Raw genomic sequence first — 15,586 nt, forward strand, 5'->3', positions numbered from 1 at the left:
TTCACAATAGCTGAGACAAGGAATCAATACAGATGTCCATCAACCAATGACTGGATACAGAAAATATGCCACATATGCACTATCCATACTACTCATCCATGGAAAGAATGAAATCCTATCTTTTACAGCAACGTGGATGCAAGTGGAACCTTAATGCATAGTGAAATAAGCCAATCCCCCCAAAAACAAATATCATATGTTTAATTTGTGGCAGAGAACAAAAAATGCGATGTATTTGAGCAAAACTGGCACTTTGAAAATTGATTATTGAGAAAGAATGCTTTTTTATTTGCTATTTGTTGACTGTTTTTAAAATTATTATTATTATTATTATTATTTTACCAAATGGAGTGTTAAGCCTTTGATTGTCAACTGAACTGAAAGCATGCTATAGGATAGGAAGTATTATTATACATGAAATTGGTTCACATTAAATAGAGTAAATAATTCACAATATTAAGAATATTTGCAACTCAATGATTGAAGAAAGAAAAATTCAAGAAATTATGAAGAAAAATACTATCTATGTTGTCCCTGTAGAATACAAAGACAAAACTGCTATCTTGCACTTGTTTGACTTCCTATAAGGCTATAAAAATATAAGTGTGGAATTATTTCTGTACAAAGTGAAAATCTTATTGCTGTGATTGTGTTTCAGAATAGTCCCAAGTGACCTGCACTGAAGTGACGGTGACAATGTACAATGTATCTGAATTCATCCTTCTGGGGCTCACCCAAAATACAGAGCTTCAGAAACTGTCATTTGTTGTATTCCTAATTGTCTACCTGGTCACCCTGGCAGGCAATCTACTCATTATGATTACCATCTGCAGCAGCAGGGCCCTGAGAACTCCCATGTACTTCTTTCTGGCTTACTTATCACTTATAGATGGCTGCTGTTCTTCATCCATGACCCCAAAGATGCTGGCTGACACTCTTGCTGAGAGAAAAACCATCTCCTTTCAAGGATGCCTGACTCAGGTCTTCGCTGAACACCTGTTTGGTGCTGCTGAGATTATCCTTCTCACGGTGATGGCCTATGACCGCTATGTAGCCATCTGTAAGCCCTTGCACTACGTGACTATCATGAACCAACAGGTGTGTAGCCTCCTGGTGGTAGTGGCCTGGGCTGGAGGTTTTATCCATGCCACCATTCAGATTCTGTTCACAGTCTGGCTGCCCTTCTGTGGTCCCAATATCATAGATCACTTCATGTGTGACTTGAACCCTTTGTTGAAACTCGTGTGCATGGACACTCACACACTTGGTCTCTTTGTTGCTGCCAACAGTGGGTTCATTTGCCTGTTGAACTTTCTCCTCTTAATGGTGTCTTACATGGTCATCTTACATTCCGTGAAATCCCATAGTTCGGAAGGAAGACGCAAAGCCCTCTCCACCTGTGTCTCTCACATCACAGTGGTTGTGTTATTTTTTGTTCCCTGCGTATTTGTGTATCTGCGTCCAGTGGCCACCTTCTCCATCGATAAAGCTGTGGCTGTGTTTTATACCATGATAACTCCTATGTTAAACCCTTTAATCTATACCCTCAGAAATGCAGAGGTGAAAAATGCTATGAAGCAGCTATGGGCCAAAAGTTGACTTCAATGAAGAAGTTATTTTAAACTGTGAAAACACCTAATCCTTCAAATGGTGAAGAGCACATAATACAGTGACTAAGATTACAGGCTAAGAAAACAGTACATGACAAAGCATGCTTTCATTGTAGTACAAGTCCTGTGAGGAGAGACTTGGGCACTACACCATTCGTCATTTAAGAAATCCATTAAGACTTATTGTTCCTCGGGTCCCTAAGCTTTGGTGTGTTATAAGAATCTTTGAGATGGACATTCCCAGGACAGAGTCCAAAAAATATGAAGCAGGACTGTTTTGCATTGGCCTATCTGCATTTTAAACAAATGATCTGGATGTTTCTAAGCAGATGGCATTTACATACAATCTGAGTAATTATATAGCATAGATTATGCTTGATTCTTGGCCTATGCATGATCCTCTACTAAGAAAATATCTTTCAAAAAATATTTATTAAGAGAATCTCATATTCTAAACTTTGCATCCATCGGACAATGCAAATCACTGCTTTGGCAATTATATCTCACAGATGATAAATCTTGTTAAAGCTGTTACTAGGTATGTAGTCTTTACTTGTTTTTTTCCTGTATGCATCTGGCTTGATTCTTTTTCTCTGTACAGCCAGAGGGAAACATTTAGCATATAATGTAGGTACATTTTTGGATTAAAACTGGTTGCTTTCTAATCTTTACCTGATCGTTCATATTGAGAACCTTGTTTTAAGGATTTTTCCAGGAGAAAATATTGAGTGTACATTTTGGTGCTATGCTTGGATAGGATTTAGTGTATTACCATGGTTAAAAGCATAGTTTCAAAGTAAAATAATCCAAAGGCCTAAACCTGGTTTTGTCATATATAGTATGAACTTTGGTAAATTATACCTTGAGATTGAGTAAAATAGTAATAATGTATGTTTTTTCAGGATCAAATGCAAAGGTTTTGTAAAAGTCATACTACCACTGAATATTCAACAGCTATTAGTTGTTAAGAATATTCTTGCCAAGGGATTTTTTAAAATAATTATTATGATTGGTCCCTTGTTAGCCTAGTTCTCTTTTCCACTTTGAAAGAAACATTTTTTCTCCATTTTTGTAGAGCTGAATAATACTCTGAGCTATCCTGTGGTAAATTTGTGGGCTGGAGTGGCTCCTGGCACCCTTGTCCCTCTGGTTTTGTCATCTCCTTGGGCCCTATGGCTCCTGGCGTTCTTGGCAGTTGCTATGCCACTCTCCCCTGGTTTTGTCATCTCCTTGGGCCCTGTGGCTCCTGGTGCCCTTTGCAGTTGCTATGTCACTCTCCCCTGGTTTTGTCATCTCCTTGGGCCCTGTGGCTCCTGGCGTTCTTGGCAGTTGCTATGTCACTCTCCCCTGGTTTTGTCATCTCCTTGGGCCCTGTGGCTCCTGGTTTGGTGGTCGATCCACAGATGATCCTGATTATCCCTTGACAAAGCCTCTTCAAAAGATTCAGTGACAACTTCACTCTGACGCTGAGGTCAGCCTGATAGCAGACTAGAATATGAACAAACTTAGAATAAGACTTTGCTCAAAGGAGAGAGTCTGTTGCAAAGCAAAGGACAGACTCTGGCATCAGATTCTCAGGAAAGTTATTTAACCTGTTTAGTCCACATTTTCTTCAACTGCAAAAATGATAAGGAAAGCACTTGCAGCATCAGTTGCACCTGGACTGTTTCAATGAGTTAAGTTTCTTAAGTGGCTGAAACAGTACCAGGGACAAGACAAATATTACAAAACTATTTTAAAAAACAAAAACAGTGCCAATCCAGTGTTCAGTTGGTGTTTATTTTTTCTTCTACGTTTTCTAGAACTAGCGGAATGTTCATTTTGTTTGGATCAAGACTCTCTAGATCTTGCCTGAGTCTCTGTCTTCTTGGGTGAAAAGGCATTTCCTTGTGTGACCAACATTGTCACTAACTTTTCCTGCTGAAGCATTGGCACTATTAATTTTAGGGCTATTGAACTCTGGAAGCAGGTGCACATCAGCATCCTGGGCTGTGGAAACATGTGGGCATTGCCAGTAGAAGTAAGCCTGAATTCTGTCGTACTAGTTTATGGAACATTGCGTGCTTTTACAGTCTCTAATGATCTTATTTTAGTTTTTGTCTATAGTTACAATGAAATCGTGGTACATGGTTAGTAAGGTTATTTTATCTTAGAGGAGCCACTAAAGGCATAATATGCAGGATAGTGCTTGCCGCTCAGTGCTCATTAAATATCACTGCCTTTTGGGCCTGCTTCACCTTTTTAATAGGGACCACTTTTTTGTCAGATGCAAAAAACAGCAAAACAAAACACCCCCCCCCAAAAAAACCCCACAAAAACCAAACCAAATCAAATCAAACAAACAAAAAACCACTTTATGATCTATATTTATTTGAAATTCCATTGGGGACTTTCTTAATCCTGACAATGTTCCTCCAAATTAATGCAGGTGGGGTAAAACAATCCACCTTAAAATTGTGAATTCTCAGGGCTGCTGTTGTGATGTACCATGTTAATACACATTTGTGATACTATCATCCCATATTGGACTGCCTGACTGCTTTGTTTCCAATTCAAATGCCTGTTAAAGTCTCCCGAAGTCAGTGGATGATGGCTTTAATACATGGGACCCTGCCATCATGTGTGAGGTCTTTGATGGAGTTCCAGGCTCCTGGCTTATGCTTGGTCCAGCACTGACTATCGTGGCCACTTGGCAAGTGAACCAGGAGATGCAGGATGCTCTCTTTCTGTGTCTCCAAAGGGCCTGGTGTGATGGCCCTTTGGCTAAATCCTCACTTTGCAAGCACAGGTATCCCTTATGGGTGTCAGTTTGTGTTCTGACTACTTCACTTTCCATCCAGCTTCCTGCTTGTGGCCTGGGGAAGCAACAGAGGATGGCTCAAAGCCTTGGGATCCTGCATCTGCCTGGGAGGCCTGAAGGAAGCTCCTGGCTCCTGGCTTTTGATTAGCTCAGCTGTGCCCAACATACCATATTGGTTTGCCTGGGTCCCAGTCTCAGCTGTATTCTAAACCCCAGCTCTGAAATAATCTCATCCTGGGAGATAACAGGTGACATTTAAGTGCTTAGGCTCTTGGGTGGATGGAGACTGAGTTCCTGGCTCCTGAGTTTAGCTTGACTGAGCCCTGACTGTTGTAGGCATGTGAGTAGGGTATCAATGGAAGGCAGATGTTTTCTTTCTCTTTCTGCCTCCTTGTTGTTCAAGTAGAAGAACATTATGTCTGGAATGAGGGAAGGATGTCGTTTCAAAGAAGACACAAGAAAACAAATAAAACATTGATAAGTATAATTAAGCATGTAGTAAGAATGCATATGGCCAACATTTTCCACAGGGTAATTCAAAAATCAAACTACAAATCAGAGAAAGAGGTATGCTTGTATGTAAAGGTGAACTTCACCGTATTTTTTGTACACCTACTCATAATGATCACTATGGGAGCACCAGTAATCAGAGGGTAAAGGATAAATACATTCAAGATAACGCACGGCCCTGCCAGACCAGAAGGGCAATTATCATATGCTACTTATCATTGGTGGAAACCTCCACAGAGAGTAGAAAAACCACTTCAATGTCACATCTTTCCGTACAGTCACACAAATTGTTTCACTGAGTCATAACATTTAGCTTACAACGTACCCTTCTTTTTGTACTTCATAATCATTATCACGAATCTCTTACTTGGTGCTACCTCTTTTCAAAAAATTGAAAAAAATATATTCCGGAAAATAAAAAAAAATAATTTCAAAAACTAAAAATGTGAAATAAATGTTTTCTGTCTCGACCACAGGAATAAAAAGGATTTCTATTAAAGAATGTAGATTAAATATCAAGTGGCTAAATGAAGCATACTGTCATTTATCCCAAATATCTGCCAGTACTTGTTGAGAATGTGTCTCAGTGGGCACAGTCGGTGGCTGTGGGCAGGAATATACTTAGGTGTGACGTCATGGATGAATTTTGGTATGAACTATGAGAATCAACATCTTAAACACATTCACTTTTGGATTCTAACATTTCACCTCTGAGAGTTGATAGGCCTAAGAACACATGGTAAAAGGCACGCGTTTAGGATGAAATTGCTTGTCAGTAAAAATACTGCAAACAACATAAAAAACCCCAGATATAGCAGCTTTTGTAACCTGTAAGAGAATGCTAATATATGAGAACCCCTGTTGGCTGCACTGAGAACAAATAGGTTTATAAGATGATATGCAAAGAATCTGAAGACAGTGAGTAATAATACTTAAACTTTAACACACAGAGACGCATACATTCACAGAAATGGATCTATGTTTTTATTTACAAAGTTTGATATTTCAAAGATTGTCAGAAACAGATTAAAGTAATGCTCTGGCAAAGGCACTGGATGACATTAATGAAGAATTAGTGAAAGTTGATTTTTTTATTTAACAATTTTATCTTATTTTTATTGCTATATTCTCACTTGTTTTAGATTGGAAACAGAAGTATCACATGATAATGATATTATACAATACAACTGAATTTGAATAAAAGCTTTATTGCAATGAAATGTTATATAAAATAAAAAATGAACAAAATACAATAACAAGTACAGATGAATTCTCAGAAAAAATATTCATTAATATAAAATGATTAAAATTAATACAACTATAAAATTTCAGCTACTAATTCATTAAGTACTATTATTAAATCACAGGCATGTTTACATTATGCCTCAGTGATATAGTTTTCAAATCATTAGTTCACAAGAGAATATAAAAGTTATTTACAGTCAAAATATAAGATTAATTATTTAACTATAATTAATATAAACTCTTTGGGGCACAAAAATGAAAAATCTGTTTTTAGAAGACCCTTATATTCAAATGGATGAGTTCCAGCCAAATGAATATCTTCAAAAGGAGGGTTACTTTTAAGTCCTGTCTGCTGCTAAATACTGGATACTGACTAACAGTTACAAATGCTTAGGACATCCCAAGTGAAGGAATATGCAAAATAATTTGGCAGTTTACATGAGAGGGAACATTGCTATACATAACACAAAAATAAATCTAATTCTTTAGTTACAATTAATATAAATTGTTTAAAGGAGTATATATGATAAATCAGCATTCAAAAGATTTTTGAGTGCAAGGAAATGAGTCCCAAAGTTGAATGAATATCTTCATGAAGAATGGTTACCTTACGTCCTGTCGGATGTGACTTTCTTTCCCCAGAGTGTCTTCATGGCATTTGTCATCTCTGCATTTCTCAGAGTATAGATTAAGGGGTTCAGCATGGGGGTTATCACTGTATAAAACATACTCACTGATTTGTCAAAGGGGAAGGTCTTTGCAGGTCTGGCATACATAAAAATGCAGGGAACAAAGAAGAAGACCACCACGGTGATATGAGAACCACAGGTCTGGAGGGCTTTCCGCCTCCCTTCCTGACTTAGGTTCTTCAAGGAATGCCAGATGACACCATAAGAAATGAGTAAGAGAAGAAACACAACAGTGCAGATAACGCCACCATTGGCTGCCACTAAGAAGCCAATCACATAGGTGTCAGTGCAGACAAGTTTCAATAAGGGGTACATGTCACACATGTAATGATCCATGACATTGGGGCCACAGAATGGAAGTCCATAAATAGTGCTGAGTTGGATGATTGAATGTAAGAACCCTCCAAGCCAGGACAATGCCAACAGCAGAACACACACCCACTGCCTCATGATAACCAAATAGTGCAAGGGCTTACAGATGGCCACGTAGCGGTCATAAGCCATTGCCAATAGAAGAAAAACCTCTGATCCACCAAAAAGGTGTTCTGTGAAAAGCTGAATCATACAAATTTTTAAGGATATGATATTTTCACCAAAGAATAAGTCTGAAATCAATTTGGGTGAAATGGATGAGGAATAAATTACATCCATAAAGGATAAGTTGGCAAGAAAGAAGTACATGGGTGAGCCCAGACTCTTGCTGACAGACACAGTCACAACAATGAGCAGGTTTCCCCCCATGGTCAAAATGTAGAAGAAAAAGAATAAGACAGAGAGCACTTTCTGTTCCTTGGGATTCTGGGTGAGGCCCAACAGGACAAAGTATGTCACGTTGCTCCTTGAATCCATCTGTTCTCTTTAGGTATTCATTTCTTTTTTTGGAATAGTTAATCTAAAAAAAAAAACAAGGAAAGATACTTTTTTAGACAAGTTGCTTCTTGGCTATTTTATTTGATACATAATGATACCATCAAACAAGAAAAGAGAAATTTTGTAGGTAAAATAGTAAATATATTTGCTTGTGTTGTGCTGTGCATTCTGTGTTGTAACTTCCAACTCAACTGGGGTCTTAACTGAGGGAGCAATACTTTGAATACATTAGCTTAAATAAGAAGTGGGACTGCAGAAGAGAATGGATTGGAAATGCTACAAAAATGCACCATATATAAAGCCACGAAACAATAATAGTTAATGATAGCAGGATAACAAATGTAAGACTGCAGATCCAAATACCATATCAGTGGCTAGTGCTTATACTTAAAAAATGCCTTCCTAGGACTTTCCGAAAATGGTTCCTCTCTTCCTTTTGAAATCTCAAGTGCCAAATTTTCTTATTAGTATTTCTAGCACATTCTGATTAATATGCAAGCATGTATTCTCTATAATATAGGCGCCTTCTCTGAAGCCCTGCTATTTCCTCAGAATCCTCACCAGTCTCACTTCTGATTGTTTTTCTATCAGTAGTCTCTTCAAGGCTCCCTGTTTCTGTACAGCTCCATTATCCCTTCTCATAGTCTCTTTCACGTTTTTAAATCTTGCATGAACATGAATTCCTGGTACCAAAAGTGATATTCTTTTGACAGAACTACGGTAACCATAAAGAAGCAATGGGATCCCTTAAATGACAGAAGTTTGTCATATCAGTTCTGCTTCTTAGAAATTCAGAATCAAGATACAGATTGGTTTACTTCAAAAGCCTGTGAGGGAAGGAGTCCTTCCAAATCTCTCTCATTGGCTTGAAGGTAATTAACTTCATGTTCACGTGATGTTTCCCTTATATCCAAACTTATTTTTCAATTTAAAATAACAATTACATTGACCCACATTCATTTTTAATAATTTTATTTTAGCTAGATTACTCTATGAAGACCCATACCCAAATCATGTATCAGAGTATCACATTTTGGATTTGAACAGTGAAGTTACAACTGCATCATGTGTCATTATATATGGCTGATAACTACCATTTTTCCATGTCCTACCATCTCACTGAAACCTATTTAGGTCTTTCCTGGAATATTCTTGCTTTTGCTAATCTGTAAATGCTAGAACATTCTAGAATTGTGTGCCCTCAGTGTTATCTCTTACCTGATTTTCAAACTTTCATCTGCAGCTATCTCATTCATGCCTTCATGTCTCCAAATAGATGTCAATTTGTTATTTATGAAATTAAGAAAAGTTGCTTCACAACATACCTAGTTTTGTTTCAATCTAATGAAAAGGACCATTTTCCCATATTATTGCTTGTGCAAATACTGCCTCTGTGGTTTATTACTGTTATAGTATGCATTCATAAATTTAATAAATCCTGCTGATTTACCTTTAAAACACACTGTAAATTTGGCTGTTCTCACTATCCTTTATTAGGTACCTGGTATATTATAAAGCTTCCTGCCAGGATTGCTGACTCACTGGAGCCTTAAGATAATGTCTTCCTGACCCAGCCAATGTAATCACTTCAACTTCCTCATTCTATATCACACAAAACCTTTAAGGGAAGTTCCTTTAACACAATAAATAAAATCCAGTCACCCTATTATGGTCCATGGACCTTTTGATGACTGCAATACACCTGCCCAAATTCATCCTTAGTAATTTTCCACGTTCATTTGTACAAGTTTTTTTTACTGCTCCGCAAATATCCAAAATACTTTTCCATCTGTTTTATTCTGTCTGTTATTTGGTAGATGTTAATCTCAGCAATCAGAAACAGACATCAGGACTTTGTTAATAGTGCAGAATGTTGTATATAAGTTCAATATTTTATATATTTATTCAACTGAGTGCCATTTATAGAAACACATAGCTAATGTCGTGCTAATCAGGTGACAGACACCAAAGGACCACTTACTCATTCAAGTTTAGGGTCATGTCATCAAGCACAGAAACTGTGTTGCCTGAAAAATCACCTTATTGCCACAAATCTCCTACATTTCCAGAGAAAAGTATACCTTGAGAATATAACATGGTTGCTGATTTAAATTTTTTTGAATTAAATTTATTATTACTATTTTATGGTACAGTTCCATAGACTCTGGGATTTCCTGTCCCACTCCCCAAGTTCCCACCTCCTCTGTTTTTCATTTAGTATTACCATGGATAGTACTTCATGAGCAGTCATAAGTCTATCATTCTGCTATTGAAGTGTTTCTCAACATTGTAGGCATGGACAATGTCGGAGAGACCAGCATCCTACTGTCAGGGTATGTTCAGCAGTTTCACTGGGAGTTCATCTTTGGTCTGGATGCAGAGATGCATACTGCACTATGTCTCCACATCTGGACATATGAGCCTCTGCTGCACTTTTATTATATGTTCTTTTAAATACAAAGCCAGGAAACACAGTCTACCACAGGGAGAAAAGCAGAAAATTTACATCAACATGAAGTTAAGCAACATGCTACAGAATGACCAATGCTGACTTAAATTTTTAAGATATCTATGACAAACATGTAAAACTGACCTTTTGCCAGCAGAATATTTTTTCAGCATCTCAATAATTGTAAACTCAAGTGATACACTTTCCTAGGTGATGAAAGATACACACAATCAAATAGCATAGTGCCCACTCCCAAGAGCTAAAATCTAACCTTATGGAAGCTTGCTTGCAGTTTCAAGGAGGATTTTTTTTCTAACCTCACTCAGGTAAATAAAGGGAAAAAGCTGGTATGATTCCTTCACAGCCTATCTGACATCATGTATCGATGTCTATCCATTTTGTGTAGAGTCCTAAATATTTCAGGGAAATATCACTGATTTTGAAGATGTTTCAAAGAATTTCTAAGGGGTGAACAGAATAATAATTTTCCATGTAGGATAATTTATCAAAAGTGCAAATAATTCCCGTGGATACATAAGAATATCACAGCCCACCATTTTTAGAGGCATATGTTTTCTTTCACAAGTTCTTTCTAGTAGCTTTAATAAAGCATAATCACTATTCAGTGGTTTAGCCTGTCTCCCAACATAATTTGAACAATTAGGAATGACTGTCCATGTTGTCACAGCATTCACTGCCTGTTCTTTTCGCATGATGCTTTACATTTAATAAAAGTATCATCTGAAACAGTTGTATCACTCCCTAGGAGAGTAACACCTTCAAGCAGACAGGAAGCAAAGGTCACTGAAGACTTTATTCCTTGTACCCTTCCTGTACCTGCAATACCTCTAAGACTGATTCTTGCTTAATTAAGTTCATGGAGATGCTTCACAGGGTGTTAAAAACGGCATTGACATATAAAGATGACCAGAGGCAGGAAAATACAATTAGGACAAAAGTCAGCTTTAGAATCATTATGGAACAATTGTGAATATAGAATAAAATGTAGCCGTAGCTATTTTGTTCCAATAGTGGCAATTCATTGCCTATCTCCTCACTTTGCCTTAATGAAAATGTTTCTGCCTACTGGTACAGAGCAGGATATGTTCCGAAAAGATTTATTTGCTTTGATAACTATTTTTAAAATGTATGAGCACCTCACCCCCCCAGGTTACGCTAGCAGCTGAAAATAAAATAATTAATATAACAAGAGAAAAGTAGTGCCTTGGCTTACCAGCATTAACATTATATTTTGTGATGGAGTCGGGAAATAAAGTGAGAATCACTTCATCAAGTAATAACAATCTTTCTTCAGTATTAATGATGCTGCTTCGCAGGGCATTATGGCAGAAAATAAGACTACTGTGAGTGAGTGAGCAGAGAACAGCTCTTTAAGGATGGTATTTAAGCTGACCTAACCATGAGAAGCTGTCCTCTTGGGACACATTGTTACAAGTGAAAAATCCCATACTGAGAAATGATGAAGAATTGAAGACAATGAATGTTAAGTTGTACCTGAAGGAGTATAGGAATAGGAGAGAAAAAAAAATGAGATGGCAGAGATGGACAGGAAGCAAGCCTTGAAGAGCAGACAGACAGTGGTAAGGAATCAGGATTTTATTGAAAGCTTGTTGCCAATGAGAGGCAGGGGAGCTACTGTCAGTGGTCTGCATTGTAAGGGATTCAGAAGTCGCTACCCTACCATTACAGTTTGTAGAAAGCTGAACATATTAAAAAATAACCAGCTTGTTTTTCATCTCTTTGAAAAGTGAGGTCCAAGAAAAATGTTTCTGTCAAAACTGTAGCTACAGAGAGTTCCACCCACCTGAACAGGAACAGAAGCAGATGCTCCCAGTGGCACTGGGAGGGGGAGAAGGAAAACCTCAAGCTGCTCCATGTGGACAGCTTTACATAAATCTCGATTGCTCATATGTATGATACTTTTGATACACTTTTGCATTTGATTTGCTAAAATTTTGGAGGATATTTACATCCAGATTAATAGCAGATAATTGACCTATAATTTTCTTATAGCTTCTTTTTCTGATTTTCATGCTAGTTATAACTCTACCTGTAGAATAAGTTAGGTCTTCTTTTCTTTTTTAAAGATTTATTTTTATTGCAAAGTCAGATATGAAGAGAGGAGGAGAGACAGAGAGAAAGATCTTCTGTTGGATGATTCACTCCCCAAGTGACTACAATGGTCGGTGCTGCGCTGATCTGAAGCCAGGAATTTCTTTCTGTGTCTCCCACATGGGTGCAGGGTCCCAAGGCTTTGGGCCGTCCTTGACTGCTTTCCTAGGCTACAAGCAGGGAGCTGGTTGGGAAGTGGGGCAGCTGGGATAAGAACTGGCGTCCATATGGGATCCTGGTGCATTCAAGGTGAGGACTTTTAGCAGCTAGGCCACGGTGCCGGGCTCCAAGTTAGGTCTTCTTTATGCCCTGTCATCTAAGAGAAATTTATAGGACTGGTATATTACCTTAAATATTAGAGTCAGTTATAAACTGGTGACAATACATTTGGTACAGCAGTTTATACAGAATATTATGGAGGTTCCTCAAAAAAGCAGCAGGGGTCCACATTTTGGTGTAGCAGGTGATCTTATTGGTATGAGTTCTGGTTTGAGTCCATATGTTCTACTTATGTCCTAGCTCCTTGCTCAGTTGCCTCAGAAAGCAATGAAAGATGCTCTAAGTGCTTGGGCCGATGCCACCCACATGAAGCCTTTGAGGGGGTCCCTGCTTCCTGGTTCTAACCTTGTCCAGGACTAATCATTTCATCTCTTTGTGGAAGAAAACAGTGGGTGAAGGATTTCTCTCTCTCTCTGTATATCTCCCTCTGTTTCTGTAGCTCTGTCTTTCAAAGAAATAAACAAATCATTAAAAACAAAGACAAATAATCCCATCATGGAAGAGGTCTGCCACAATATTTGGCTGGTACTCTGCTGCTGCTGTTTTTTCTTTTTCTTCTTCTTTTAAGCAAGCTGTTTCCTAAACTGCAATCTAACCTTTACTTGATCAGGCAGTATAGACCATTTCCACATAACTTCTGTCCTTACATGTGCAGATGTTCTCACTATTTAGACCATTTGCTGTTTCAGCAACAGAATGCTTGAGGTTGAATGGCTTAGGAAAAACGTTTGTCTCCAGGTTCTAGATTGGGATGTCCATGTTCATGGCACCAGCATGTGGAGAGGATCTTTGTACTGCACGGTCACATGTTAAAAGGTGGCAGGGGAAAGGAGGGAAGATTCAGACAGCAAGAGAGAGCTGAACCCGATGTGATTGGAAACCCCTTCCTGTATTAACTAACCCTCTCCCATATAAATGGAAATGACCAGTTCTGGAGGCCAGAGCCCGAATGATGTAATGAGACTCTGAAAAGCCCCACCTGCCATCATTATCTCCCTGAAGGTTAAGATTTCAAGACACGGAAACTCCTTTGTAGGACTAGTTACAATAGCTAGAGCATGGTATCAATCATTATGCACGTTGATCGATTGATGGATAAAGGAATTGTGGTGTTACACACAATGGAATATACCGGATCATAAAGCTAAGGGGAATTCTAACTTAGTAAAACTAATGGAATTATAGGGTTAGAGTTAAATGAATTCAGCAGATATGGAATAAACATTGCCTGTTCTGTTATGTGGAAGTTATGAAAGGTTAATCTGAACTTAGAATAATGATTACTAGAGGCTGTGAAGGGAGAGAGGAGATGAGCCAGAAGTTGAATGACAATTGCCAAACCATAGGCAAAAAATGGTAATAAGAACCAGTGTGTTACAATGTTTTGTCATGCACTATGAAGAACTAAGAGACAGGGGTTCCTAACTTTAAACATAAAGATAATGTAAGGGATTGGACATGCCGTAAGAATGTGATTAATTGTTGGACTGGATGCCATTAAAATATACAAATATTTCATGTTAATAAAGAAAACATTTGCAGAATCCCCCAAATTAAATATTCCCCAATGCCTCTGTTCAGGCCAGGTGCTATCTGCTGTGGAAAGGGCTGTAGACTCTCAGAGGTTCTGCAGCCATAAAACCGGCGTTCAAACTTTAACTTTCAACCATATATGGAGTCTTTGGAAAGCGACTTGATTCTGTGGGTAGAGGCCTGGCAACTGGGATTAGGGCCTTTCTAAAAGAGGCCCTCAGAAACTCTCCAGGCAGGTATTTCACTCACTCCAGGAAGGTAGGTCCTGCAAACACTCTACTGACAGTGTAAGGCAGCTTCTCTTGAGGGTTTTCCTTAAGAACAGATTACGTGGAGTGTTTTAGGATGGTTCTTTTCCCCTCTGCCTCCGGGACCATTTATTTCTCCATTAATGGCTGATTGGACTGGGAACTCCCTAGGATGGACTGCACCGGTTTTCTACCTGTGGAGTTCATTCACATTGAGCAGTTCACCCACAAATTCAGATATTCATATCCCTCCCTCCAATGCCCTGAGGATTTCTGCCTATGGTCTTGCACAGGTGAGGTGGAGATTTCAGCGTCTGCAATTTTGAGAGGAAGTGGTTTGTGTTTTGACTCTAATGAGAATAGCTGTTGATGTTTGCTGCAAGTCGCGGGGACAGAGTGGAAACTTCTCAGCTCCTTACATGTGGATCTGTAGCAGAAAGTTTCTCTCTTCTCACTGGAAAAGAACTTTAAATGGAATCCTAATTCCTTACCAAGTTTTGTGCTTCGGGGGTGCTTCCTGTCCAACTCCCCAACCTCACTTTGTTCTTTGCTCTGACTTCCTGTTTCCCATCAGGCCGAACGAATTTTCACTGGGTTCAACTTCACTTCTGACAAGTATAGGACTTTACCCTGTAACATTGCTTCCCATGGGAGCAACTTCTCACCCTTTGGATCAGCTTAAACATGATCTTTTAAAATGCCTAATCTGATTATTTTGTTAGTAATCTGTTTTATTTTCTGCTGTAATGTCCTATGGATTGTTTTATTAATGATGACCATGGAATGTAAATACTGTTTTAAGTTGTTCTTATTTTGATTTACTGACTTGATTAAAGGCCATGAAAACAGTGCACGTAGTTCTTTTTCTTCCCCTGCTTAGTTAACTGTATTATTCCTGTCTGATAGAAAAGAGCTGTGTGTAAAAGGAAAGATGCTCTTGAATTTCTAACACAGACATACTTAATTAAATAAATGAGCAGTTATTGCAAAGGCATAAATTTCTTTCAAATTCATATCAGTAAGATGAAGCCATTTTCCTATGGTAAAGTGGAAACAGAAGTGATAAATTTATTTTCAACTGAATGAAATAATTAGGGTTATATTTTATTATTTGCTGGCTGTTCCATTATGGTTATAAAGCTATTTTGTGGTCCTTGTTTTTTCCCCTGAATTTGTGTTTTATTCAAGCATATGTTTATGTATAATGTCCTTTTAGCAAT

At 38.2% G+C, this 15,586-nt stretch overlaps 2 protein-coding genes across 3 annotated transcripts; one reads left to right on the forward strand and one right to left on the reverse strand.

Moving 5' to 3' along the window:
* Nucleotides 1-696: 696 nt before the first annotated feature.
* On the forward strand, nucleotides 697-11,494 carry LOC121172145 (olfactory receptor 4C12-like). Of its 2 annotated transcripts, XM_041003986.1 has the most exons (2): nucleotides 697-1,594; nucleotides 11,469-11,494. In XM_041003986.1, exons 1-2 carry the CDS (start codon nucleotides 697-699, stop codon nucleotides 11,492-11,494), a joined length of 924 nt encoding a protein of 307 aa, XP_040859920.1. The 2 variants fall into 2 exon arrangements, with proteins under 2 accessions (XP_040859920.1, XP_040859921.1); XM_041003987.1 differs by lacking the exon at nucleotides 11,469-11,494 and having other exon boundaries at nucleotides 697-1,599.
* LOC121172391 (olfactory receptor 4A47-like) lies at nucleotides 6,774-7,703 on the reverse strand. Its single transcript, XM_041004266.1, has one exon. The coding sequence runs from the start codon at nucleotides 7,701-7,703 to the stop codon at nucleotides 6,774-6,776; it is 930 nt and encodes a 309-aa protein (XP_040860200.1).
* Nucleotides 11,495-15,586: the final 4,092 nt, after the last annotated feature.

This window comes from Ochotona curzoniae, unplaced genomic scaffold (genome assembly GCF_017591425.1).
Source record: "Ochotona curzoniae isolate NIBS_2020 unplaced genomic scaffold, NIBS_Ocur_1.0 scaffold_3171, whole genome shotgun sequence".
Taxonomy (NCBI): Eukaryota; Metazoa; Chordata; class Mammalia; order Lagomorpha; family Ochotonidae; genus Ochotona; species Ochotona curzoniae.